This window comes from Vigna angularis, chromosome 4 (genome assembly GCF_016808095.1).
Source record: "Vigna angularis cultivar LongXiaoDou No.4 chromosome 4, ASM1680809v1, whole genome shotgun sequence".
NCBI lineage: Eukaryota > Viridiplantae > Streptophyta > Magnoliopsida > Fabales > Fabaceae > Vigna > Vigna angularis.
In genome coordinates this window covers 17,096,453-17,121,089 of record NC_068973.1, presented here as the reverse complement: position 1 = coordinate 17,121,089, position 24,637 = coordinate 17,096,453, and the positions used below count along the sequence as shown (strand labels likewise).

The window sequence follows — 24,637 nt, the reverse complement described above, 5'->3', positions numbered from 1 at the left end:
CGAACTTGGTCAAAATCAGCATTCAAGCCACTAAGAAAGATGTGAACGCGTAGACGAGCCATGGAAGAATGCATCCGGATCACGCCATTCACGATGGTTTCAGAAGAAGACATACGATGATCAATCTCTTGAAATATGGAGAGTAGTTCGTTATAATAAGTAGAGAAGGGACAACCATGTTGTTTGGTGGAGAAAGATCGCTGGTTTAGTTCGAAAAGGCAAGTTTCATCGGATCCATCGTAGAATGTGCGGAGAGCGACATCCCAAATTTGATGGGCAAATTCAAGGCGGATAAACCGTTGTATCAAGAGGCGGCTCATGGAGTCAATAAGCCAGCTTTTCACCCGTTTATTCTCAGTAACCCAATTATCATAGGTGGGGTCATCAATGGAGGGTTTCGTCGTTGCGCCAATAAGATACCCTGATTTGTTTCGAGCACCAATACACATGTCCATTAGCTGGGACCCAAGAGGATAGTTAGAGTCATCAAGGATAACAGTGATGGGAAAGGAAGAATTGTCTTGCTGAATGATAATATTGGAGGACGGAGTAGAGGTGGTGAACGATGAAGAGATGGAAGCATTGTCCATGGCTTAAATTGGAAATTTTAGGGATTGAAAAACCGTACGAAAATGAAGTCAGGGGTCCTGAAATTAAACAACATTTGATACCATGTTAAAACAATTCCGAGAATAATTGCTACTCTCTTCATTCATCTTTTCTTCTATGAGATACAAATATATAAGCACTGTTAACCGCTTATACATAAAATTAGGAAACAACTTTATAAAATAGAAAACAACTTAAAAAATTAAAACCAGTTCCTAAGTAATCGTAACAATAATTTAAATTCAAATTCTATCTTTAACATAATCAAAAGGCAGTTAAAGATTTTTTTGCATTCTGACAGAAACAAAAACGAAAAATTGATAAAAGTTGGAGATGGTTCATGGAAAAGCTCTAAGAGAGAAAATGAAAAATATATTTAAAGTAGATTTAACTTCGAGTATGTGAAAGTATTGGCTATAAAATTTGCGACATAACCCACTGAGAGAAATAAATATCTAAAGACAAGAATTTAACAGAAGACGAAGCAAGTGTCCCAATTCTACGAATTGGGTCCATCCTTTGATGAGTAGGTTGCATAGATTGTGGTGTGGTACATAGGTCAAGAGTAGTCAACTGAACGTGTTAAATGAAAAGGTTCACTTAATCTAGACACATTTTTGTTTTTTGCTCCCAAATTAAGTAAATATAAAGTAAGAGAAACGATGAAAATGGTCCAAAGTTCAAGAGTTACCAGTAAAGTAAAACAATCATTGTGATATGAGCTTTCTAACTCACTTAAAAAATAGATTCATATATGTGAAGAATAGTGCATATTGGAAAATGAGAAGCACAGAATCAGATAAATGGGTTTGAATTTGAAAGCAGATTGGTTCTTGTTCCTAAATTGAAATGGCAAAAAGGAATAATGAATGTGGGCAGATACATTTAAACACATGGTGAGAAAAGGGAGGAGTCTCTGCAACAGGATGCCATCATTAGCAGCCAAGGCAAAAAGAGGCACCCCACAATAATTACTCACAGACTCACGCACAAAACCATCAACTTTTTTCGATTATGGTCCCACCCTTTTCCCTTAATCCTCTGTTTCAAAATCCCTATTCATTTAATACTATTTTTTATTATTAACATTTTTACAAACATAAAAATTTACACGATTATTTTATCTTAAGTATCATCATTATATTATTCTTTTTTTCATTGGGGAAGAAGAAATCTGTAACATACATACAATAAAAATGACTAATGTTTTTCTTTTCTTTTATCTTGAAGTTGTGTAAGCTTCTGCCAGAACTTCATCTAAATACTTTTCATATTAATTCAATCCAATTATTCATGTATGTTTTAAAACTATAACCGTTTTATATATTTTTTCCCCTTATGTCAGAACCACTGTTTTTTGGGAAATTTAAGTTATAAGCTACCTTTATAATCATTACTCAATAATCGTATGTATAACTGATCCAACATTAACTAAATGGAATCAGAGCGTTTTAGGTAATACATAATTAAATATTTTCTAATCAATGGACATCAGTATAGAAGATAAGACTGCAGTTATGCATACATACATAAATAGCTCAATATACAAAGTGTACATGTAATTAGTATGATTAAATAAGTATTAAGATATGTACGAAACATTAAATTTGTTTAAAATAGTGATAACTACATATGAATTCTTTTATTATATTGTGATTAGTGGAAGTAGAGAGAATAAGACATTATAATAATTTATAGACTTAGGCAGCATCCACCTCATGGCGGCACTGTATGAGAAAAAAAATGGTGGATACAGACAGCGCGGAAACTGAGAGAAATTTTAATGTAGTTCCTGACAACAATAGTTTAATCATAGTAAAAATAGTAATAAATAAAAAAAAAGTAGTGGCGAAATGAAGATCACGAGTAACGTTGTTGTCATAAAAAAAACTGAAAAGTGTGTGGTGGCTCGTGACATGATAAGAAGCTTGGGAGATAAAAAATAAATGAGTTTTTGAATTGAATTTGTTTTTGTAGATAATAAAGAGTGGAAAAAGAATGTAGTAATTTGTGTGAGAGATATTTATGGCAAAGAGAAAAAAAAAAGGGAGTGGTGGGAGTGGGCATTTATGTGGAGCAACGGATATGTTGTTCTATGTGTAACATTGAATCTATCCATACACGTAAACATTATCGCCAACCCCACAAATTTAGGTTAAATCACAAAAGTGAAATTGGTAAATTTTAAATTGAATTTGCGTCGTCGTTTTGTTTATTATTTTGGGTAAGTAAATGGTTTGTGGGTGGCGGCCAGGACGTTCCAGTTGGAGCGTGTGAAACTGTAAAGTAAAGCGCAAAAACGAGTGCACAGTGGCCAATGCGGATTCTATTATATTTGTTTTTATTTTTTTGGAAAAATTAACCGAGGGAGAGTTACGGTTAGAGTTAGAAGGGTGTTGTTGAAAACGCACGTAAGACGTTAGAGAGAGTGACACGTAGGAGGAGACAGAGAGAAGAGAGTTATAGATTGGGAGTGTGGGCCCTCTCTCAAAGCCTTTCTCTTTCTAAGAAATTGCCACGTCACTTATCCAACCACCGTCTGCCGTCCCCTCCAACCCCAACCTTAGCTGTTCTTCACTCTCTCTCTCTCTCTTTCTTTTCTTTTCCTTTTTTATTTTCTCCTCTTTCGTCGTATCTTCCTCTTTCAATTGAACAAAACCTAACCACTCTCAACCCCTTCTTCTCTCTCTCTTTCTCTCTCTCTCTCTCTCTTCTTCTTCTTCTTCTTATTCTGATTCTTCCCCAATTCAACCTCTCTTCCTTCCCTCGTCTCCAATTGTGCTTAGTATTATTTAGAACATGCCCACTTGGTGGGGTAAAAAGTCCAGCAAGAGCAAGGACCAAGAGGACCACCACCCGCATGGCGGCGGCGGCGGCGGGAGTACCAGCGTTCTTCACTTCAACTTCATCAAGCCCAAGACTAGGCCCAACAAGAGCTTCGACGAAGTTGTCCACGTCCACAATTCCCCACGCGCTAGCCGCGATTTAGCTCCCTCCGCCGCCGACTCCGACGAGAAGCGGGGGCTCCCCTTGCCTCGCCCCTCTGTCTCTTCCACGCAAAGCTTCAGCATCGACCAGGGCCTCGTCTTCGGATCTGCCTCCGTTTCAGGCTCTAGCGTCAGCTCCAGTGGCTCCTACGAGGACCATCCCTCATATCACGCTCAGATTACTGGTGCTAGGTCTGTTGTTAACTGTTATGCTCCTTGATTAACATGAGATTCAATTCAATTCCGTTGGATTGGATTGAATTGGATTTCATTTACGCTATTATTTATTCATTTATTTTAATTTAGGTCCCCTGTTATTAGCTTAATCATTGATGAGATAAAGTGACTTTTACTCCGGTGGCTGAGGCTCTGTGACGTCTCCTCTCTTTCTATTGGAACATCATTGCATACTTTTCTTGATTTGTGAGATTCCTTTTTAGTTTTGTTCAGACTTGCAATCCCAATTCGAAACTGGCTCTTGCTACTTCCTCCCTATCTTTTAAAACACGATTTTTCACTTTTTCGTACACTTCTGCTCCTTTTCTTCTTTGTTTTTCTTTCCTCAACTTTTCTTTGATTTTAGTTTCAGAGTCCTCTCTCTCTGTAGGCTCATACTTAATACAATTTATAATCACGGCTTTGAGGAGTCTTCTTCAGTGTAGTTGTAGATTTGGAATTATCCGTTCTTCAAATTGCGTTTCCAAACTCCGAAATTGCAGCTCCTAGACTCTGGGTATGGATTTGTTCGGGGAAAATGAAGATCTACATCTTGATGGGAAATTTTGTTAAGACTTATAATTCATATCCTTTTTATCTGTACGAGGTTAACCACCCGCCATCCACCCTCACCCTCTCGAATATCTATCTGCTTTAGGCATCTAATTCATCCCAATTTATTTAGGTGAAACTTAAGCAAAAATATTTTTACCTTATTTTTTTTTTTCTATAATTAGTTAGTTTTGTAACTATAAAATATGGGGGGCCGTAGTTATATTATCTACACTCAATTTAGCATGGCTAGTGTTAAGGTAAAGGAACACATAAAACATGGACTGTTAAGTTTATTTCTCCCATCTGCTGCTGAACTAATCGATGCTGTTTCTTTATGCTAGAGCGCAAGGTGACGTGAAGTTCCATGTGAGGTCTAAAAGCCCAGGTCCTGGGTCAAGAGGGCCCACCAGCCCAACATCACCTCTTCATCCGAAGTTGCCTATTTTGAGCCTTGACTCTCCTACAGGCAGACAAGAAGACGGAAGGGGTGAATGCCATCCATTGCCTCTTCCACCGGGCTCTCCTACTAGCCCTTCTTCTTCTCTTTCCAGCGCTAGAGCAAATGGGGTGGCAGAACACACTACCAGTAACCTTTCAAAGTGGAAGAAGGGAAAGCTTCTAGGACGGGGAACTTTTGGGCATGTTTACCTGGGATTCAATAGGTATTTTTGGTTTGTTTTTTCTTTTACAGTGAAGGAAATTGACTTTCAATTCTCCTTTTTGGTTAGGCTGCAACAACTTTATAGTTTTCACTCCCTGAATTAAAGGCAGAACTTGTGGCTTTTGCTATCGGTGGTTGTATATGAGCAAATCTTTAGGCTACAAAGGAAATATTTGTGTCTGTTGTTGTGGCAATATAAAATCACAAGCTTTGAATTTAAACTATGTTCGTAGAATTATATCACAAGTCTTCTTTCAGAATGTGCACTGTGTCCAAATGTCCATGTTATGGACAAGCTACAGAAACTATATATGCTTCCTATGTTTGTTCTACGTCTCTGAAAAGCTTGTGTTGAAACTTTGCCAGTAATAGTGGACAATTGTGTGCAATAAAGGAAGTCAGGGTTGTCTGTGATGACCAAACGTCAAAAGAGTGCCTCAAACAACTTAATCAGGTAATTCTATTATTTTTTAAGATTTATGCATGGTGCCTTAAACATTCTATAGTGCTGTATTGGATTTTGTTTTGATATGTCTGATCTTCATTTTGTTGCAGGAGATCAATTTGCTCAGTCAGCTTTCACATTCAAACATTGTTCAATACTATGGGAGTGATTTGGTATGTGGCTAAAATGTTATAAGTTTTGAATCTTGTAACTATAGCTGTATGCACATAGGAAAAGAAGGAAAAAAATTAATGATTGAGAACCATTCATAAATATATATATATATATATGTGCGGATGTGCCATGTTTGCAGGGAGAAGAAACACTCTCCGTTTATTTGGAATATGTCTCTGGTGGTTCTATTCACAAATTACTTCAGGAATATGGGGCCTTCAAAGAGCCTGTTATTCAAAATTATACCAGGCAAATTGTCTCTGGTCTTTGCTATCTTCATGGGAGAAATACAGTGCATAGGTAATTTGGTTAATGGTTACTCAAAGATCTATATTTATAATATGAATTGCATGCATCTTGACTCTTAAACTTTTTTTTTTACGCAGGGATATCAAGGGGGCTAACATACTAGTTGATCCTAATGGTGAAATCAAGCTGGCAGACTTTGGAATGGCCAAACATGTAAGCTTTTGAAATGTATTCTTTAAAGAATCAATTGCTTTTGGCTGCTCATTTGAAAAGTTAGCGCTTCTTGCAAAATAAATTGGCCAATACACAAGATATAAAATCATGGGAGTACTTAAAAGTCTTTCTTTTGCTCCAGCTTCAAACCTGCTGTTCTATTCATATCTGACTGGGTAGTGATAGAGACATTCCACTTTACCCTCTTGATTACGTATGATTTCTCAGTAAAATCGCAAGATAGAAGAATGAGAGCTAGAGTACATCTGGCTCTTCTTTTAAAATTCAAGGGTCCATTTGGTGGGTAGGATGTTGCAGGATAAGATAATTATCCTACCGTGTTATGATCTGTTATTTGTTGCACCAACATTATATGATAATGTTATTTTATCACTTATCATATCTTGCCAGTAGTACAGTGTATTTCTTATCTTAAGAAAGAAGGCGAGGTAGGTTTGATAGGATAGGATAAACCCTCCCCCCCCCCCCCCCCCCCCCCCCCGGTTTTCCTCTCCTGCCCTCTCTCTATCTATAGATATAGATATAATATTGACACATAAATTTAAATTATAATGATAATTACAGTATTAAAATTAACATCTTATTAAATTTTCTCAGAGAAAAATATTTGAATCATAATATTAATTTTGCAAAATTTATATGATTTTATTAATATTAGTTTATATCATAATATATATAATAATTATTTTACTTAGCATATTATGTTATATGTATTTAGATTTATAATTATTGTGGCACAAATTTAAATTTTATTATTTATAGGCTACTAAAATTAAGTAATAATAATTTAAACATTTTTAAGATATCAGTTATAATTTTAAAATCTTATATAATCTTTTATAGTATAAAAAGTAGTTATATAAATGAAAAGTAATTTTGTATAATTTAGTTAAAATTATATTTTTATATAATTTCCATTATTTGTAAAAAATATAAATTAAAAGTCATTTTTTTAGAAAATTATGTGTAATTTAATGAAAATTTGTCATTTAAACATCCTTTATATTATATCCTATCCTTGTGTAGTTTGTTCTCTTGTGTTCACTAAACACTAAATATGATTATATCTTATCTTTTTCTTATTTTTATCATGTCCTTATCATGTCATGTCCTATTTTCTTATTCTATCACATCATGTCCACCGAATGGGTCCCATGTGACATAAATTTATGTGATAGAAACCCTTGTGAAATGGAAGAGTCGGAAGAAAAATAGTAGGGGGAGCAGAGTTTCTAAATGTATAGTTTTATGATGGAGATCATCTCTGAATTATGATTGTTCTGAAACAGATAAATTCTTCTTCCTCCATGCTTTCTTTCAAAGGGAGTCCATACTGGATGGCACCTGAGGTAAAATATTTTACCCTTTTTTCACAATTTTCATTTTGAACAGACGCGTCCTTTTCACTTTCACTGTAAGTTGTAATGTATACTGATCTTTGCTTTCTTAGGTTGTAATGAATACAAATGGCTATAGCCTTCCTGTTGATATATGGAGCTTGGGATGCACAATTCTTGAAATGGCAACATCAAAGCCTCCCTGGAATCAATATGAAGGGGTGCGATTTTGGATATCTATAACTAGCATTTATTTGCATGTTTGATATCAGCCTATTTAAAGAATATGAAGGGCAAACATTGGTTTTAATGCTTGTATTCATCAGGTAGCGGCAATATTTAAAATCGGTAACAGTAGAGATATGCCTGAAATCCCTGATCATCTCTCTAGCGATGCAAAGAATTTCATTCAGCAATGCTTACAAAGAGATCCATCGGCCCGCCCCACAGCCCAGGAGTTACTAGATCACGCCTTCATTCGAGATCAACCAGCAACAAAAGCTACAAATGTCAGAATAACTAGGGATGCTTTCCCCTGCAGTTTTGATGGAAGTCGGACACCGCCGGTATAGTCCTTAATGCTTTTTTATTTTCTTTCTGAAGTTATGTTGTTTGGCGTCTTACATGTTAATTCCATTCTCATGTTTAACATATATGTGATTTCATCATTTGTGGTTATCCTATACTGGATAAGATGTAATGATTGGATTTGATCATGTCATATGTCAGGATTTATCTCAATGGTTTGCTTAGTTTTTCTTATGCTGTACGTATTATGCAGCTCAATCCTATGTGCCTACTATTATCATGTTTAAAATAATATATTGTAGATATTTAGTATATGGCTGAGATGTGATGATTGGATTTCGTCACATCATATGTCAGGATTTTATTTCAATGGTTTGCTTACTTTTTCTTATGCTGTACGTATTATGTAGCTCAATCCTATATGCTTTTACTATTATCATGTTTAAAATAATATATCGTAAATATGTAGTAATTATATGGATGAAGTGACTTCTGCAAATCAATTGGTGTCTGTCTGGATATAAACTAGAAAAGTTGTTCAGGTTTTCTTTACTAAACATACATGACTTCGTTGTTTAGTTGTGTCTATAGAATTATATGTTAAACAGATATAATGTTGTAATCAGGAAAGGACGAATAAAAGCAGATGATTGTCTGTTATGTGTGTTTTGGTGGTTATGTAAGCTACTAGCTTTTTGTATGGAATTTGATCGTCTTTTTTTACCCAAGACTGTTGTTGGATTGCATACTCATGTACTGGTGAAGTTGGAGAACAGATTAACAGGGTGATCATGGTATAGTTATGGGTGACAACTGATAACAGAATATCGCTTTCCTTTTTTTGGATAAAAGTGTATTGCATAATTACTTAGAGCACATAATGCTGCAAGAGAATCCTAAAAGTACAGCAAAACTTGGATAGAAAGTATTAGTTCATTTGAAGTCATGGTTATAATAATGCACATACTCCGTAAACTTTATTTTGTCATTTTGAAGTTCCAAAATATCTTAAAATCAATTTCTATGGCAAGCATTGAGATGGAGCTAACTTTCTCTTTGTTTGAATTGCTTTGCAGCCAGTTTTAGATCATTCCAATAGAACGAGTATAAATTCATTGGATGGAGAATATGGAACAAAGCCAGTTCCTGTTACTTCACGTGCAGTAAGGAGCCCAAGGTTAAACATCTGACCTTCTCTTATCAAGGCCTGGTGATGAATCTCTGTATATGCTGAATAATTTTTATGCTATTTAGAATGACTCGCTGTTTGAACTTCCTTCTGCAGAGATAACACAAGGGTGATCACATCTTTACCAGTATCGCCCTGCTCAAGTCCATTGAGACAGTATGGGCCAGCCCACAAGAGCTGTTTTCTTTCTCCTCCTCATCCAACTTACACTTTGATGGGGCAAAATACCCTCCCTTCATATCCAGTGAGATCAAATGCAACATTCACTCTTGATCCTTTTCATGAAAAATCTTTTTACAAAGCCCACACACCGGGTGGATCCCCTAGAAGATTCATTTGAGTTACCGATTGTAAATACCTCTAAAGTCTTTTGGTTTCCCCGGCATACCTTGTGGTCAGTGGTTGAACTTCAATCATCTGCACTATTAGAGTACAAACTCTATGTAAAGGATTCTGGTCAATTCTTTATACATGAGAACGAGACCACCTACGGTAGAAGTGAGGTGTAGGACCTCTTGATGCAGCCATTAGACTGGGGACACCGTGCTGCTTGTAACAATTTATTGATTACTGTAAAGGCAAGTGTTTACTGTTTGTAGTAACGTTTATGTTGTATATTGTTAGTTCATGGCAGGAGAAAAAAGAGGGTAATTTTTCATACATACTCTTCCACTTTTTTAAAATTATGTATTTTACCTGAGGATGATGTGTATGGTGTGGAACTTGGTTCCAAACCGTGAGCCATGCCAGAATGATGGGCTATAAAGTTGAAAGAGCCAACGAGTCCGGAATGTCCAAAATATTAATTGGAAGCAATTTTATTATTACGAATTTCTTTGATTTATATTCAAATTACTACTGCACGTCATGAAGTTGGTGTTGAAGCAATGTAAAATGAACCTCGAAGCTCATTTTAAAACTTAGTTGCAGAGGAAATTTGCAATTTTTTTTATTGTATGACAAGAATAGTTGTCTAAAGATTGTTTATATAAAGAAGCGGTGGAATGACGTTATTTTTTATCTTTATTTTTTCTTTCGAAACATAGAATAATTTGGTTGAGTAACCAATTTAGCTATCAGATTTTTCAAAGCCTGAATGATGAAAATAGAGAGCATTTTTGTTTTTGAAAATCTAATGGTTAAAATTAGTTTTTAAATAAAACTATTATATTTTAAGGAAATGAATGTTTAAGTTGAAAAGTATTGGTATGTTGTTTTTATTCGTCTCTCGTTCAACAACTTGTTTATTACATTTTTTTTAAATGATCAGTGTTTTGAATGGAGACGTTTTAAGAGTATAAAAATGACATTATTTAGATATAAGAAAAGAGAATAAAAAGTAGAAGGAAATAATTGAAAAAATTAGAAATTTGATTCAATGCAAATTTTTATTTATCTAATCCATTTTTCTCCAAACTCCATTCTTTTCACCATGTTCTACAAAATTTGTCACATTTTCAGAGTCAACTTTGTATCAAATATGATTTATTTTCTCTTTTCGTCGTTTCCATCACTTCATTAGCAAGAAGTACCACATTCAACACATTTCTTCCCCCTATAAGAACGGCAATCGCCTCCTCTACCGTATTATCAAACACCCTTTGTCACTGTATCACATCACGCTATCACTGCCATCACGCCTACCATCATTGTCGCACCGTTGCGGCAGAAGAAGAGACGGAGAACCTTGTGCCAAAAGAAGAGAGAAAATATGGGAAAAGAAACTTGTTTTGGAAAGTTTTTCCTAGAATGTATTTCATGTATTTCGGATAACTCTTTTTAAAACATATTTTATGTGTGGATATTCTGGAAAACTCATTTCGAAAGGCATTTTATGAGTTTTGGAAAGTTTTTTCAAAAATCTTATTTCGGAAAATTTATTTCATAATACATTTCATTTGTTTTGAAAATTTTATTCTGGATAGAAATTAGAAAAAGTTTAACTTTCTCCACAAGGTAAAATGGATATTTTGAACGTTAGTGGGAGTGTGAGAAGAAATTCGAAGAAATTCTGGAGATGGAGGAAGTAAAAGCCTTAAAAAAGTTTCATGTAATTATCAATGACTTGATGTAGCATCCCGGATCACATCTGTTTGATTTAGACCTCCAAAGCTCTTAAAAGGTTGATAAATGATTATATTGTCTAGTCTGCAAACTGCTTAGAAGTTATTAAAGATAATATAGCAAGTTTCAATTTTACTCCCTTAGTAAGTCTGACAATGCTAGAGAAGTGTTTAGGACCTTGCTGTTCATAATCTCCTAGCAACCTTCTTTATTTAATTCTCCCTTGAATCCTTTCAGCCATTGCTGTTAATTGAGTGTGCAAATCAAAGTCTGAAATGGATGTCCCCTTCTACTGTTGCTGCACTTTTGCTTATTGCTTCTATTTTCTGGTTTTGCTATTATTCCTTCTCGCACTCCTTTCTATTTCAGAATCAAATAACAACGTCTGGTTCTGTTTTCTTCTTTGCATACAAGAAAAATTTTAAAAGAAATTGAGCATAACAGAGTATACAACATAGTAAGGAATATAACTAAATGTGTTAGAACTATATATACAGATTTATCCAGCAATCTAATCCAATTATAAATATCTTAGCCAAATCCCGACGACTTCAAATTAGTTCTAGCAAGTGTACTATGTGCATTTGTAGTATCAACAAATGTTTATCCACAGGAATTTATTAAGATCATCCAATATTCAAATCTGAGTTAGATTCAATAGAACAATGTTTGTAGTAATTTTAATGATTATGAAAACAGAACTAATTGAGTTTTTAAGAAGTGCAATAGTAAAAACGTGTTGACGTTAGATTTCATTTCACCTTTCTTTGTTGCACTGCTGTTGATCTTTATTTATTTAATATGCATGCCGTATAAATGTCTTAGAGTTTTTTAAGGTAATTCCAAATTCATTTTATGACATCTAAAGTACAAGGAATTCAAATTTTCTGTTGCTCTGCAGATCATTGCTGTTGCTTTTTCTTTGCAGATGACTCCATTTTCTGTTTCTACGTTTTTTATACAAACTTTTGAAATTAAAAAATCCAAATGAGAATTGATATTTATTAAAATTTAAAAGCAGGGAAGCACAGATACACATTCACAAGGCTTCGAAATACTCTGCCTTACAGATGGGGTAGAGTTTCAGATGGTGTTTCTATCTGAGATTCTTGAATTGTAAATTCTCTTACAGCGTAAGAAAAAAAGTATCATATATCCATTTAGCATTTGTGGGTCATAGCCTCTCATAGTCAAGCTTCTCTGACTGCAAATGAAAAAGAAAGAGTGAGGTAACTTGCATTTTAACAAACAGCTAAAATGAAAAGAAGAAAATGTTATGTTTGTAGAGAAATATAGAAAACTTCAGTCATATTTCATTCATTATATGACCATGTAAAGAAATCAACTGCTACTAAGCACAGTATTTATTCAGTGTATTAAATACAAAATAAGACAGGTACAAGTCAAACTCGATTAAACAAGTTATTCTTGGCCAAATACTAGTTCTGCTTGATCAGGATTTTGCTTAAGCTGTGACCCTGCAAGAATCTTACCCAGTTATAAATAGTAGTTCAAAATTTGAACACGTTAAACGATACCTTGATAAGCATGTACGTAGGAAGCCAAGCTGGAGCAGTGGGAATCCCTACCCATGCAATCTATCAATAAAGCACGAGTTTTTCTCAGTATAAAACATTAAAATTCTTGACAATTTCTTCATAATTGGAATCTAGCACATATATCATGCAATCAATTGATATAGGCTCAGCTTTGCTTGATCAAGAGAACATCATTGGCATTGCAAAAAGAGAGTTAGTTTTGATTCTTGCCGAGGTCTCACGTTCATCAGAACATTGTTTCTTAGAAAGATATTTGTATTCTATGAAAATACAATAGGATAGACAGATGTAAGTTACTTACAAGAGCATACTCTCCTGTTTCAAATATACGCATATCCAGGACCTAGAAGAATTCCCCACAATTGAATTAGATAAATTGTGATGACGTAAAAAAGCAGAGCCACCCCATGCAAACTAGTTCGACAAGTTTTGCTTTTTACCTCACCACGGTCTTCATAAATGTAGTCTAATCCTTTGTAATAAGGTGGGTGCCCAACAGAAAGATACTGAAACATTAAAAATGGACACGTCTGTGTTCACAATCGAAACCAAGCCAATAAATAATACGACAAAACAACGTTCTTCTTACATTGATGCTATTGAGATATTTCTCCTTGTCCACCCTCACAATCTGACCTTTCTTCACTGCCCCCCGCCAAAAAAGCAAGCAGCAGTAATCAAAAGAAGAGCTTTAGTCTCTTAAGAAACACTAGTCAGTTCAATGTTTGCTATACTCACAGGAATAAACTGGTTTCTTGGGAGGCTTAGGAGAAGCACTTGCAGACTGAGCCTTAGATGACCCTTCACTCTTACTCTCCGGGGTCTCTGATTCACCGCTCTGTGCTGCACGAATCAGTCGGAAATGAACTCTCTTTGTTCTCAAAATTTGGGGGAAGCGAGGAAGCGAAGGGAAGGTGGTGTAGGATAGAGTTGCAGAGAACGCCATGAAGAGAAATACAATGCCACGTGTCTCGGGTCTCCTGTGTAACGTTCTACATGTACTGGAGATAAGAGAGGATGTCACACCTTAAAAACCGTAGCTAATGAGAGCGTGCCACGTTGTTACGAAGAGGACTCAAATGTCCATTCATGAAAAGTTAAGACCAGCTTAGGAATTTCATCTCAACGTTAAAACGGTCGCGTAGAAACCATCAACGATAGGGAATGCTATGAATTTCCCATATCTTACTAGCTTCTCCGAACGTGTCGTTGCTCCTCTTCATGCCACAGTTCCCACTACAATTATCAGGTTCCGTCTTTCAGTTGGCCATTTTCTCGAACAGGTTTTGGTGAAGTCTTGTATTTCGTCCTCTTTTTTATTGATTCTATTTTTTTTTTTCAGGGGCAATAAGGCGGAGAGTTTTGCAATTGAAGGGCGTAATCTGAGATTCTCATTCACGACGAGGCAAACGCAAGATGTGCCTGTTCTTAGGGATTGTTCGATTCGCATTCCTTGCGGGCAGTTTTGGATGCTTCTTGGACCCAATGGGTGTGGAAAATCTACCCTCTTGAAGGTATTATCAAAATTCAGAAGTGAGAATCAGTGTTTTGCAGTGCAGTGTTACTTGTAACGTAACGTTGTGTATAGTGTGCAGATTTTGGCTGGTCTCTTGACCCCAACTTCAGGAACAGTGAATGTGAATGAACCTAAAAGTTTCGTTTTCCAAAATCCAGATCATCAGGTTTTTATTTTCAGACTCATATATTATTAATTTTTGTTCTTCTTCTTGATTCATGCTATCTTTCTTTTAAGCCAGTGTGGGCATTGATTTTCCAACGGCTGATAGTCATAAACACCGGCAATTTGGCTTCCTCTGAGATTGTGAATCTGCTGTTCCAATCTCGAGTCTTTAAACCAGCCAAGTAACTGTGTATGGAAATATTTACTTAATGTTTCAGCAATTGCTTACTTTCTAAGGCTAGGATGAGGGTGAGTCACTGCTAAGACACTTGACATGACTATGAAGTAATATCATAAGGTGCGGTAGCCTCTAACTACGAAATATTCTAGAGTTGCTGACATGCATGTCCTGAGCAGGCAACAGGAACCTCCTGCCTCAGTCGTAGGGAGCAGCACCAGATGTATGTGAAAAGGCTGAACAGGCTTTAGTGGACCTCAGGGGGCTCTTCGGCCCAGCAATGATTTGAGGGTGGGGGTTTGTTCTTGGTCAGATTCTATTTGATTAGGCTCGCTGTTGTAGACCTAAAACAGAAATTAACAGATAGGTTAAATCTTTTGTGTCTATGTAGGTTAAATCTTTTCGCTCTACGTTTGAAAAGGAAATTCATTGGACTTGTTTTCTATGGGAGTGGAGATATGAGCTAAAATGTTATTTTTGGATTATAAAAGTTCAAATTCAAAGATGGAAACCTCATCAAATTAATTCAGAGTCACACTGATGTCATTAGGGGAGGAGAAAAGTAGTTTCAATGTTTCTTTCTTCAGTTACCTTGCTACTATTGCTATGCTGTTTACTGACTTCATTGTATGTTGCGATATAATATTGTCATGTAATCTTTCTGATGGAAGAATTAAGAATAAGTTAACAGCTCAAACTGTAGTCAACCTGCCCTCTGACTATTTTTCTTTCTTTCTTTTCCTTTTGGGATAAACGACCTTAGACTAATGTTTAAGCAAATTTTGAGGCATTTTCTAAGCACTTCGTGTGCCTTAACTTTTTCCAAGAAAACTCCCCGAATGGGGGAATGACTGTTACAGTTTCCGTTGTACTTATTGTTATTGCCGCTATCCTGACCTCTACCAGTACCCTTTCAGAATTCTAGATTTGAGATTTGATTGTTTTTTCTTCGTTGTTTGTTCTATGGAAGCATGGCTTCTTTTTCCTCTGCATCTCGATGGGTAAGGAATGATAGTTGACTTCTCCGATCTATTTTTCTTGTTAACCAAATGTTTAACTTTTTTCCACAGTAGACATTTACAAAATATTTATGCGAAAATTACTGATGTTACGTCAACAAATTAAAGTCTTAATACAAGTAGCCTCGTCCATCAAGGGATTTTTTAGGGGTGGGGGTAAGGGAGGGGGACACCAACCACATCGACTGCATGTTTAAGTTTTGCGGATTCTTATGCAGAGGTAACAGAGAAGTATGCTCCACCTTACGTATTTTCTTTTCCTCGTTTTGAATTAAAAGAAATGTAAAGGGAAGGGAAGGAAGAAAGGCTTTTGTTTAGGGCATGCCATTTGTCAGATCTTCTCCAAATGGTCCTTTTTATTTTTTCCTTCATTTCAGAGCAAGGAGAATTTGCTTGATTTCTTTGTTCGCTACAATAACAGGTGTCTGTTGTCGTAGTTCCATCTAATAAATTTTAATAATTTGGTTGTGTATACTTGTAAATATCTTTCATCCAATCTGCTTTTGAATATTTTCTCAATGTGTGCAATTCAGGTACAACTATTGTGATAAAGAAAATCAAAATATAAAAGTAAAACACCTGAATTTGTTATCAATCTACTGAAAATTTGCAGCCCGAATCCTTATGATGTATATGATCGGACTGCCAACTGAGTAGCTTTATATTTGTTGCAGGTGGTGCTGCCTACTGTAGATGCTGATGTTGCATTTGGTCTTGGTAAGATCAATTTGACTCACGATGAAGTCAGGTCTAGGGTGTCGAGAGCTTTGCGTGCTGTAGGGCTGACTGACTACATGAAGGTAATAGGGACAGCAACCTAGAACACTCATAACAAAAGTGTAAACTATATAATAAATAAACTTTCCTTTTGCTGCAATATTCAGAGATCTGTCCAAACTCTGAGTGGTGGTCAGAAGCAGAGGGTTGCCATTGCTGGTGCTCTAGCAGAAGCTTGTAAAGTTCTGTTGTTAGATGAGCTCACCACATTCTTAGATGAAACTGACCAGGTAATCCATGAATTGTTGTGTTCTATGCCGTATCATACCATATTTGCTGTAAAATCACAAAGATTGAGGTCTTCAAATAGGTGGAAGCAAGGGACTTTACTTTCTCCGTCTACAAAAATAGTAGTGACCGTCACTATTGTTTCTTGCTTGGTGTCATTTTCTTTACGGATGCCTTTCATCAGTATGACACATTCAAGCTGACAGAACAATGCCATGGGGGCAGTGTCTATTTTAGCTTTCGGAATTCTAAACAAACAGATAACTTAACATGTTTTCAGTTTTCGTGCTTGCAGTTGAAGATGTTCATATTAGGTATTATGAAAGTTGTGTTGTAAGACCAACACTTTTTAATAGATGGCTTGCACTTTTCATTTAAGGTCGGGGTTATCAAAGCTGTCAGGAACTCTGTGGATACCTCTGCAGAAGTTACGGCATTATGGGTCACCCATCGTTTGGAAGAACTAGAATATGCAGATGGTGCCATCTACATGGAGGATGGAAAAGTTGTCATGCATGGAGATGCAGCTAGCATTAGGAGTTTCATTGAAGCCAGACAATCTGCTTATATAAACCAGATCAATTCTTAAATATGTCTTCTTTGTTTCTGAGAACGATTCCCGTTAGTCCTTGAAACTAAATTAACATGATTAGGAGGCAACACCACAGTATCTCATCTTATGCTGTCCTTTTAAAAAATTTCAAATAAGGAGAGCGATTTTAAAATACTCTTTTTTGTAGTTCAAATTCTTGAATATGAATACGATGCTGAAGAATTACTCCAATCTTATTTTTTGCTGGATGTAATTCCGTTGAATTTATCTATTTGAGACTTCTTTTGTTTCCACTAAAACTTGAAACAAGGAGAGATTTCAAAATATTGTAAGAGTTTACAATTTAGTTCTAAAGTGTTAACTTTAACTAAGTCAACGGAGATAAATTGAGACACTTGAGATAACCAAAGTTCCGGAATTTATTTCATTCTGTCAATCCTAAGTGCTCCCAATGCATCTAGAGCAACATTTTTGCTTGAGCACGTTACATGGGGTTTTATTTTATCAAAATTATATATATATATATATATATATATATATATATATATATATATATATATATATATATATATATATATATATATTGAGGGGTGCCTCATCTTTTCTGCAGGCTGCTACTATTGCTAGGTAGCCATATTAATATCATAGAGTTAGGGAAACTATGTTGACATTTTTAATGATTTTAGTTGAAGCGTAACAGAAACATTGGGAAAATTCCACTACCATAAAAGCACGTTTTGGTCTACGATAAGTTAGTGGATACTTGCTGCTACTTCTGGTTTTGAATATTCTCGTTTTGTTTGGTTTTCATAATTCTAAACTGGCAACTAACCTTCGGCTTGGTTTTTTTCGGTACATCGCATTTTCTTCATTGGTACTTATCTAACCCTTATCATTCATGCTACAGGTCAACTACACACCAAATTCCATAATTTTCTGATGTGATTGCTAACGAATAAAAAACAATTATTTTCCCTGTTGATTTATCTTTTCTAATTGTCCGCTGGGAATTGTTTTATCGTTAGTTTAGAAAGTTAAATGTCAATGATTAAACAAACAAAAAGACACAAAATCAATATCTTTATTTCATTATAACAAACCTCTACTATAAAGTAAATATTTATCACAATTAAAAACAATTTAATATTTTTTTACTATTGAGTAGATTAGATTGGCCATAAAGGGCGATGGAAGTCAATCATTACTGGTCGTCCATTAGAGTAATACTTGTGTGGATTCTTCAGTCGTTTGTTGGAGACAATCTTTGAATGTCATTCAATGCATAATTAATGATGTAATGGTCACCATGGAGTGGTTAAGGTTTGCATTGATCATCATTAAGAGGTAAATTAATGGATTATATTCCTTGAAACCCTATAAATAACAACTTATTAGGAAGGTAAAAATTCTGATTTCTGATTTTAACTAGACTTGGGGAGATAAATTCTGACTTGAGCGTCATAGTGTTTCTTGCAGGTCACCCCCATTTTGGCATTGAGAGAGGAAGATCCAAGCGAGCATTCCCGAGCAGAAGCAGCAGGAATTTTCCTCGTCCCATTCCAGTAGAAACATTTTGGCATTGAGAGAGGAAGATCCAGACGGTAAGACTGGAGCCAGGAGGACCGATCGACGGAAGCGAAGCATTCCCGAACAGAAGCAGCAGAAGTTTTCCTCGTCCCATTCCAGCAAAAACAAGTTACAATTAATCCCGCAATATTCATTTTCCCTCAAGTTTGACTTAACTAAAATCTCTTTAGTTTAATAACCATGGTTTATAAATTAATTGTTATACTATAAACCAACTAAAAGTGATTCTAACAAGACTTGCCTAAATAATAATTATTAAAATTTAGAAATTAATTAAATATCAATAGATATGGTGATCATGATTTTAAGCTTGCAATATTTTACATTACTTTAGGGTAATAATGGTAGCAGCAATAGCCGTGTTGAAAATGGGAACAAATTAACTGACATCATTCAAAAAACAAAAGCAAGCCTAAGACTTTTGAACATTTAATTCAAAGCTATCACAAACCCAAGGAACAGGGTATCTTTGCCATCCACGGTTCATGCGAATTGCAAAAGGACAAAACATAAGAAAAAAAATCCACAAAAGTTGGTAGCTGCTTCGTTCCTTCTTCAAATGCGACGAAGTTTCTACTTTCAAAATTCCCAACCCCTCTTCGTTCTCTCCGTACATCAACGCCGTTTCTGACTCCTTTAATCCCCAAATTTCGTCATTTATTTTTCAGCGCTTCTTTGCCTTCCTTTGAATCCAATCCTCGCCAATAAAACCATTACCGTGATTATCCCTGATGGGTTTTTCTCGTCGATCATAATCATATCTGGGTTTGCTAAAAAGGTTTTTCCTTTCCACGTGTCTCCTTACCTGTCGATCCTGAGCTCCATAGCTTGAACACTGTGTTCCTGTGAAGTTTTTTTTTTCTTATTTGCCGTTGGGTCAATTTAGCTTAAGGCATAACTGGATCACATGAAAATGATGCCTTCATCTCCCAATGAAGAACAACTTGACGTAGAAAATTCCAAGTTGGACAAAGACAAAGAAAGAACTCCAAGAAGTGCGAGGGTAATAAAAGTCCACAATCAGGCGTTATTGTCTGGACTTGCATATTGTTTTTCCTCCTGTGGTATGATATTGGTTAACAAGTTTGTACTTTCCAGCTATGATTTCAATGCTGGGATATCCTTGATGTTGTACCAGGTATTTGTTTTTGTGTCCTTGGAATCATTTTCCCCTTGCCCCTTTGTTTTTTAGGATAATGATGTGGAAGTTGCTTGAGCTGGATTGATTCTGACAAATTGTGTGGATGCAGAATTTGATTTCAGTTGTTATTGTTTCTGTGTTGAGTATTATGGGTTTAGTTTCGACCGAGCCGCTGACATGGAGATTGATTAAGGTCTGGTTGCCTGTGAATGTTATATTTGTCGGAATGCTCGTCACAAGTATGTTTAGGTATGCTGTCTTCAACATGGTGGCTCTTATAATGTTTTGGTTCTGGCTTTCATTAGATTATGTTATATCGAATGTTTTACATGGGGGGGGGGGGGGGGGGGGGTTGCTTGTCATAGATGCTTTATTACTAGTTTTTTACCATTCATTTTTATGTGTTGTGTAAGCCTTTTTTTAAATCTGTCCAATGCTAGGTGTGAAAAAAATATTTTGCAGAATGTACTGATGGATCCTGTTTGAGTAATCATGAAATGGAAACATTGTTCATAAATTCAGGGAAGAATTACTCATATTTGAGGATCATGGAGTTCTAAACTTGTTCTAACTTTATGTCGTTAAACATGTGATCTTAAACATTTATCTTCTGTACCAGTGTCAATATCTGAACTGAAATTACAATTGAGCAGTTTGTCACTCAATCTTGTTTGCTGTTGGCTTTTAATTATCCCTTTGTATAATGTGCAGTTTGAGATACATTAATGTAGCCATGGTGACAGTCCTGAAAAATGTTACTAATGTCATAACTGCCCTTGGTGAAATGTACCTGTTCAAGAAGCACCACGATGGCAAAGTCTGGGCAGCCCTATTTCTAATGGTATGTTGACGAGCTTGACTTGTGAATCTTGCAATCCCTTTATTTTGACTGTTCGAGGCCCTGACTGTGATGTAGAATAACGAATTCACATATTGTACCTTTACATATGAATCTTGCAATCCCTTTATTTTGCGTGCATCTCCTACAATCACTACTCTTACCAACATATTTTATCGTTCTATTATATTTATTCAAGGATTTAGTCACTATGGGGGAAGAAGTTAATTGTCTAATTATAACCAAATGACAACATATTCATACGATAGCCAGGCTCTCCAAAGTTCCATGTCATATTCTGGAAAGTAGTTGGTCAACTGTCACAACTTATCTGGGGATTACTTTGCAGGGGTCTATTTCCTACCAATAATGCATTTGTTACTGTGTGGTGGCTTGTCTGTTTTGATTTCATACTTACTATAATCATCTTTTATTTTGTTGAACTCATAGCTTTTTACTGTTTTGACTCTCTTGAAACTATGCATTATTTGGATCCTTAACTAGCATAACAAGTTTTAGATATAAAACAGCCTGAAAGAATGTCCTTTTCCCTTGTAGATCATTTCAGCAATAACTGGAGGAATTACTGATCTCTCTTTTAATGCAATTGGCTATGCTTGGCAGACACTAAACTGCTTCTTAACGGCATCATATTCTGTGAGTATTATGTTTTGTGATTCTAAACTTCATTGGCACAGTAAGTTTCATTTTTTGTTTCCACTTTGGTTACCTTTCCATTACTGCCTGAAAATGTTTTAAATGAAAGTACAACTGAATACGGGAAGATGTAAGTTTAAAACTATAACTTTTAGTTTTTGACTTGAGAGCTAGATATTAATCTAATATCATTGTATGTGCATAAATTCAATCATGTCTGTCTTGCTAAAGTCTATCATTGTTTGGTTATGATCACTGTGTTAGATAACCTATTAGTTAGTTTATTTAGTTACAATCAGTGAAGGGCACTTGTGTAGAATAGAAGAGAGGAGATTTTGGGACTTTGGGCATTAGGAGGTGTGAACCCTCAAAGTTCTGCAGTGCAGGGTTGTAACTGAAGGAGATTTTCCTATTCTTTGTATTAAGATATCAGGTTTCTATCTCATTACAATGTTCTTATGAGTCTTTCAGCCCCATTTCATATTTTTGGTTGTTTCTATTGGAGTCAAGTCCTAGTTGAAGTCTGACATTGGATAAAAATATGCAAGAAGTGCAACAAATGAGAAGAAAAAACCCACAAACTTATTTGTCTTAAGGTTTTGGATTGAAGGTGTTATTATACTTCCTTATATGGGTTTGCTCATAACCTATATGTTCCAAATCTCCTTGATGTCTCCTGTCGAAAAAACTCAACAAAGTGGTATCCAAGTTATTAATTTTTGGTGATTGGCTTAGATAGTACCAATATGGATTGGGTGAAGAATGTTTTTGCTCGAGCGAGAAGTATAATTAATATGAAAGGGACTCACATTTGATTTTATTGGTGCAGCTGACTCTCCGTAGGGTCATGGATACGGCAAAGCAAGTTACCAAATCCGGAAATTTAAATGAGTTTTCGATGGTCTTGTTGAACAACACCCTTTCTTTGCCTTTGGGATTTTTCCTGATTGTTGTTTTCAATGAGGTGGATTATCTCTTAAGAACGTGAGTTATTTCCTATACTTTTGTGATTTTTCTCAATATTATGTGCATGACACGCTTCATTTCCTGTTAGAAGGTTATTGATCTCAGTTTAAAATGTAATGTCTCAATTTTCCTTTTTGCTGTTTATTTTCTTCATGGAAACAGATCTGGAATCACAAAAGGGTGTTTTTATGTCATAAATTGTTTACTTTATGTCTGACAACAGAAGGAAAAAGATACTCTCTGTGTCTTTGTTTTTCTAATATTATATAAAATTAAATATTTGAATTTACAGGCCACTTCTGAGATTGCCTAGCTTTTGGTTGGTGATGACCTTTAGTGGAATTTTGGGTCTAGCAATCAGCTTTACATCCATGTGGTTTCTTCATCAGACTGGAGCTACAACTTACAGGTGAGCTTCCTCCCCCAAAAGAGAGAGTAATCCTTATACACTTTTTGTTTCCAATATCTTAATGTGGTAAATTAAATTATAGTTACAGTTCCCTAACAGTTTCTTTTGAAATTGAACCTCATGGATATTAGTAGGACTCATGATGGTAAATGTGTGTCTGACTGAAGTAGTTTTACATGTTATTGGCAATGGCTATACGTGTGTGCTTTGGCTTATATTAGTGCCTTTACTGCTCTAGTCCTCTGGTTTAGTGTTGGACGGGTCTCATTTGAAGCAAAATAGGTCATACCCTCCGTCTTTCTTTTTTGTGATGACTACATAAGGAGCCATGCACCTTGGTTATAACTGAGTTATAGATTATTGTTGGAACATTAGTTTTTTTGTAAATCTATATTCTATCAGAAAAAGTCACTATTTTAATTTTGTATGACATATCTGACTAGTTTACCATCTGCAGTCTCGTAGGTTCGCTGAACAAGATACCACTTTCAGTTGCTGGCATCCTTCTGTTCAAAGTTCCTACTAGTTTGGAGAACGCTGCTAGCATTTTCTTTGGTTAGTTCTTCAAATTTACTGAACTTGAAGTGTTTCTATTATCATTGTCATCATAAAGTGCATTGTATTACATTTTGTTTCATCACTGAAGGTAGAAATGCAATTGCAGGTCTTCTGGCAGGAGTATTTTTTGCTAGAGCCAAAATCCGAGAGAAATCTCAATCCTAAAGAACAGTAAAGGCTTACGTGATAATTAATGTTCACACAAGAAGGAATTATTCCCATCTGAGAAATTTGATTTCTTGGTTAAGTTGGAGGTGCACTTGAAGCCTGTGTGGTGTTGTCAGAGATGGCATCAGCTAAATTGGGAATGTTTCAGATTCCTTCTCCAAGGGACAGTTTTTGGATCTTTTGAGGAAGGCTCTGCTTGTATTGATTGCATTGGCTCACATTGGAAGCAAAATTTGCCACTAATTTGTATCATGTCACTTCATTATTCCAATGTATCATCATATTATGATTTCTTTGATATGAACACTAACATTGAAATGAGAAAAAAGAGAGTTGATCTTGCCTTTGGGGCAAGGATAACACTGTCTTCATCTTACTTGTCCCTTTTTATTTGTTATTTGATTTTATCTCTATTTATTGAAAGGAAACTTTTTATTTGTTTGATATTTTTTAATGACTTAAAAGCAATAAAAAGAAAAATTGAGTTTTGCTTTTATTGTAATCTAAATTTTTAGGTTTAGTTAACATATTTTGCAATGAAAAGTTATAGTCTTAATATTTTGCGTCAAATACAATAAATAAAAGGTAAGATGAAAAACAACTGTAGCTGTGGTGGTAAAAGTTAATTTGTATAAAATATATTTGAAATAAATAAAATGATAGAACTATTTTTTTTATCTTATATTTTAGCAGCATTTAAAATTTTCTGTATTACAAAATGATATCAATATTTTCTGTTCAAATGCGACAAAGATAAATAAATGACTAAGCGGAAAAGAAATCTTTAAGTAAAACAGTGAATAATAACTTGCTTTAGATTTAAGTGATAAGAGCAAAAAAATTATGAAGACAATTTTTTTAATTTGATTTGATTTAATTTAATCAACCATGATTTAAAATTTTGTATGTGAAAATTATTTAGATATTCAGATTTGAAACTAAGATATTGAATTGATTTAATTTATTTTTTATTTGAAGTTATAAGGAAGAATGAAGTTATTCAGTTTTAACCTAGTTTGGATCAACCGGACAAAAAAAATATAGAGTAAAAAATGAAATCATTTAAATAA

General features: G+C 35.2%; 4 protein-coding genes across 10 annotated transcripts; 3 read left to right on the top strand and 1 right to left on the bottom strand.

The window, feature by feature from the left end:
- The first annotated feature begins 3,236 nt into the window (after positions 1 to 3,236).
- LOC108331635 (mitogen-activated protein kinase kinase kinase 3) lies at positions 3,237 to 9,844 on the top strand. Its single transcript, XM_017566454.2, has 11 exons — positions 3,237 to 3,788; positions 4,709 to 5,029; positions 5,395 to 5,482; positions 5,584 to 5,646; positions 5,787 to 5,947; positions 6,034 to 6,109; positions 7,420 to 7,479; positions 7,581 to 7,688; positions 7,794 to 8,033; positions 9,072 to 9,172; positions 9,281 to 9,844. The coding sequence occupies exons 1-11, from the start codon at positions 3,409 to 3,411 to the stop codon at positions 9,522 to 9,524; spliced, it is 1,842 nt and encodes a 613-aa protein (XP_017421943.1). The 5' UTR covers positions 3,237 to 3,408; the 3' UTR covers positions 9,525 to 9,844.
- A 2,378-nt stretch (positions 9,845 to 12,222) lies between these two features.
- LOC108332038 (NAD(P)H-quinone oxidoreductase subunit O, chloroplastic) lies at positions 12,223 to 13,796 on the bottom strand. The gene is made up of 6 exons (XM_017567129.2): positions 13,546 to 13,796; positions 13,397 to 13,452; positions 13,248 to 13,313; positions 13,109 to 13,150; positions 12,787 to 12,846; positions 12,223 to 12,452 (listed from the first exon to the last, which is right to left on the bottom strand). The coding sequence occupies exons 1-6, from the start codon at positions 13,751 to 13,753 to the stop codon at positions 12,423 to 12,425; spliced, it is 462 nt and encodes a 153-aa protein (XP_017422618.1). The 5' UTR covers positions 13,754 to 13,796; the 3' UTR covers positions 12,223 to 12,422.
- LOC108332037 (ABC transporter I family member 10) lies at positions 13,780 to 17,473 on the top strand. Of its 3 annotated transcripts, none has more exons than XM_052877200.1 (6): positions 13,780 to 14,056; positions 14,150 to 14,321; positions 14,403 to 14,489; positions 16,360 to 16,485; positions 16,570 to 16,692; positions 16,986 to 17,473. In XM_052877200.1, exons 1-6 carry the CDS (start codon positions 13,977 to 13,979, stop codon positions 17,025 to 17,027), a joined length of 630 nt encoding a protein of 209 aa, XP_052733160.1. In that variant the 5' UTR covers positions 13,780 to 13,976; the 3' UTR covers positions 17,028 to 17,473. The 3 variants fall into 3 exon arrangements, with proteins under 3 accessions (XP_052733160.1, XP_052733159.1, XP_017422617.2); XM_052877199.1 differs by having other exon boundaries at positions 16,773 to 17,473; XM_017567128.2 differs by having other exon boundaries at positions 13,888 to 14,056; positions 17,070 to 17,473.
- A 1,791-nt stretch (positions 17,474 to 19,264) lies between these two features.
- Positions 19,265 to 23,927, top strand: LOC108331717 (GDP-mannose transporter GONST1). Of its 5 annotated transcripts, XM_052876128.1 has the most exons (9): positions 19,269 to 19,833; positions 19,929 to 19,968; positions 20,081 to 20,220; positions 20,683 to 20,812; positions 21,368 to 21,466; positions 22,296 to 22,450; positions 22,725 to 22,841; positions 23,299 to 23,396; positions 23,506 to 23,927. In XM_052876128.1, the coding sequence occupies exons 2-9, from the start codon at positions 19,957 to 19,959 to the stop codon at positions 23,562 to 23,564; spliced, it is 810 nt and encodes a 269-aa protein (XP_052732088.1). In that variant the 5' UTR covers positions 19,269 to 19,833; positions 19,929 to 19,956; the 3' UTR covers positions 23,565 to 23,927. The 5 variants fall into 5 exon arrangements, with proteins under 5 accessions (XP_017422093.1, XP_052732088.1, XP_052732091.1 ...); XM_017566604.2 differs by having other exon boundaries at positions 19,265 to 19,968; XM_052876130.1 differs by lacking the exon at positions 20,081 to 20,220 and having other exon boundaries at positions 19,816 to 19,833.
- The last annotated feature ends 710 nt before the right edge of the window (positions 23,928 to 24,637 follow it).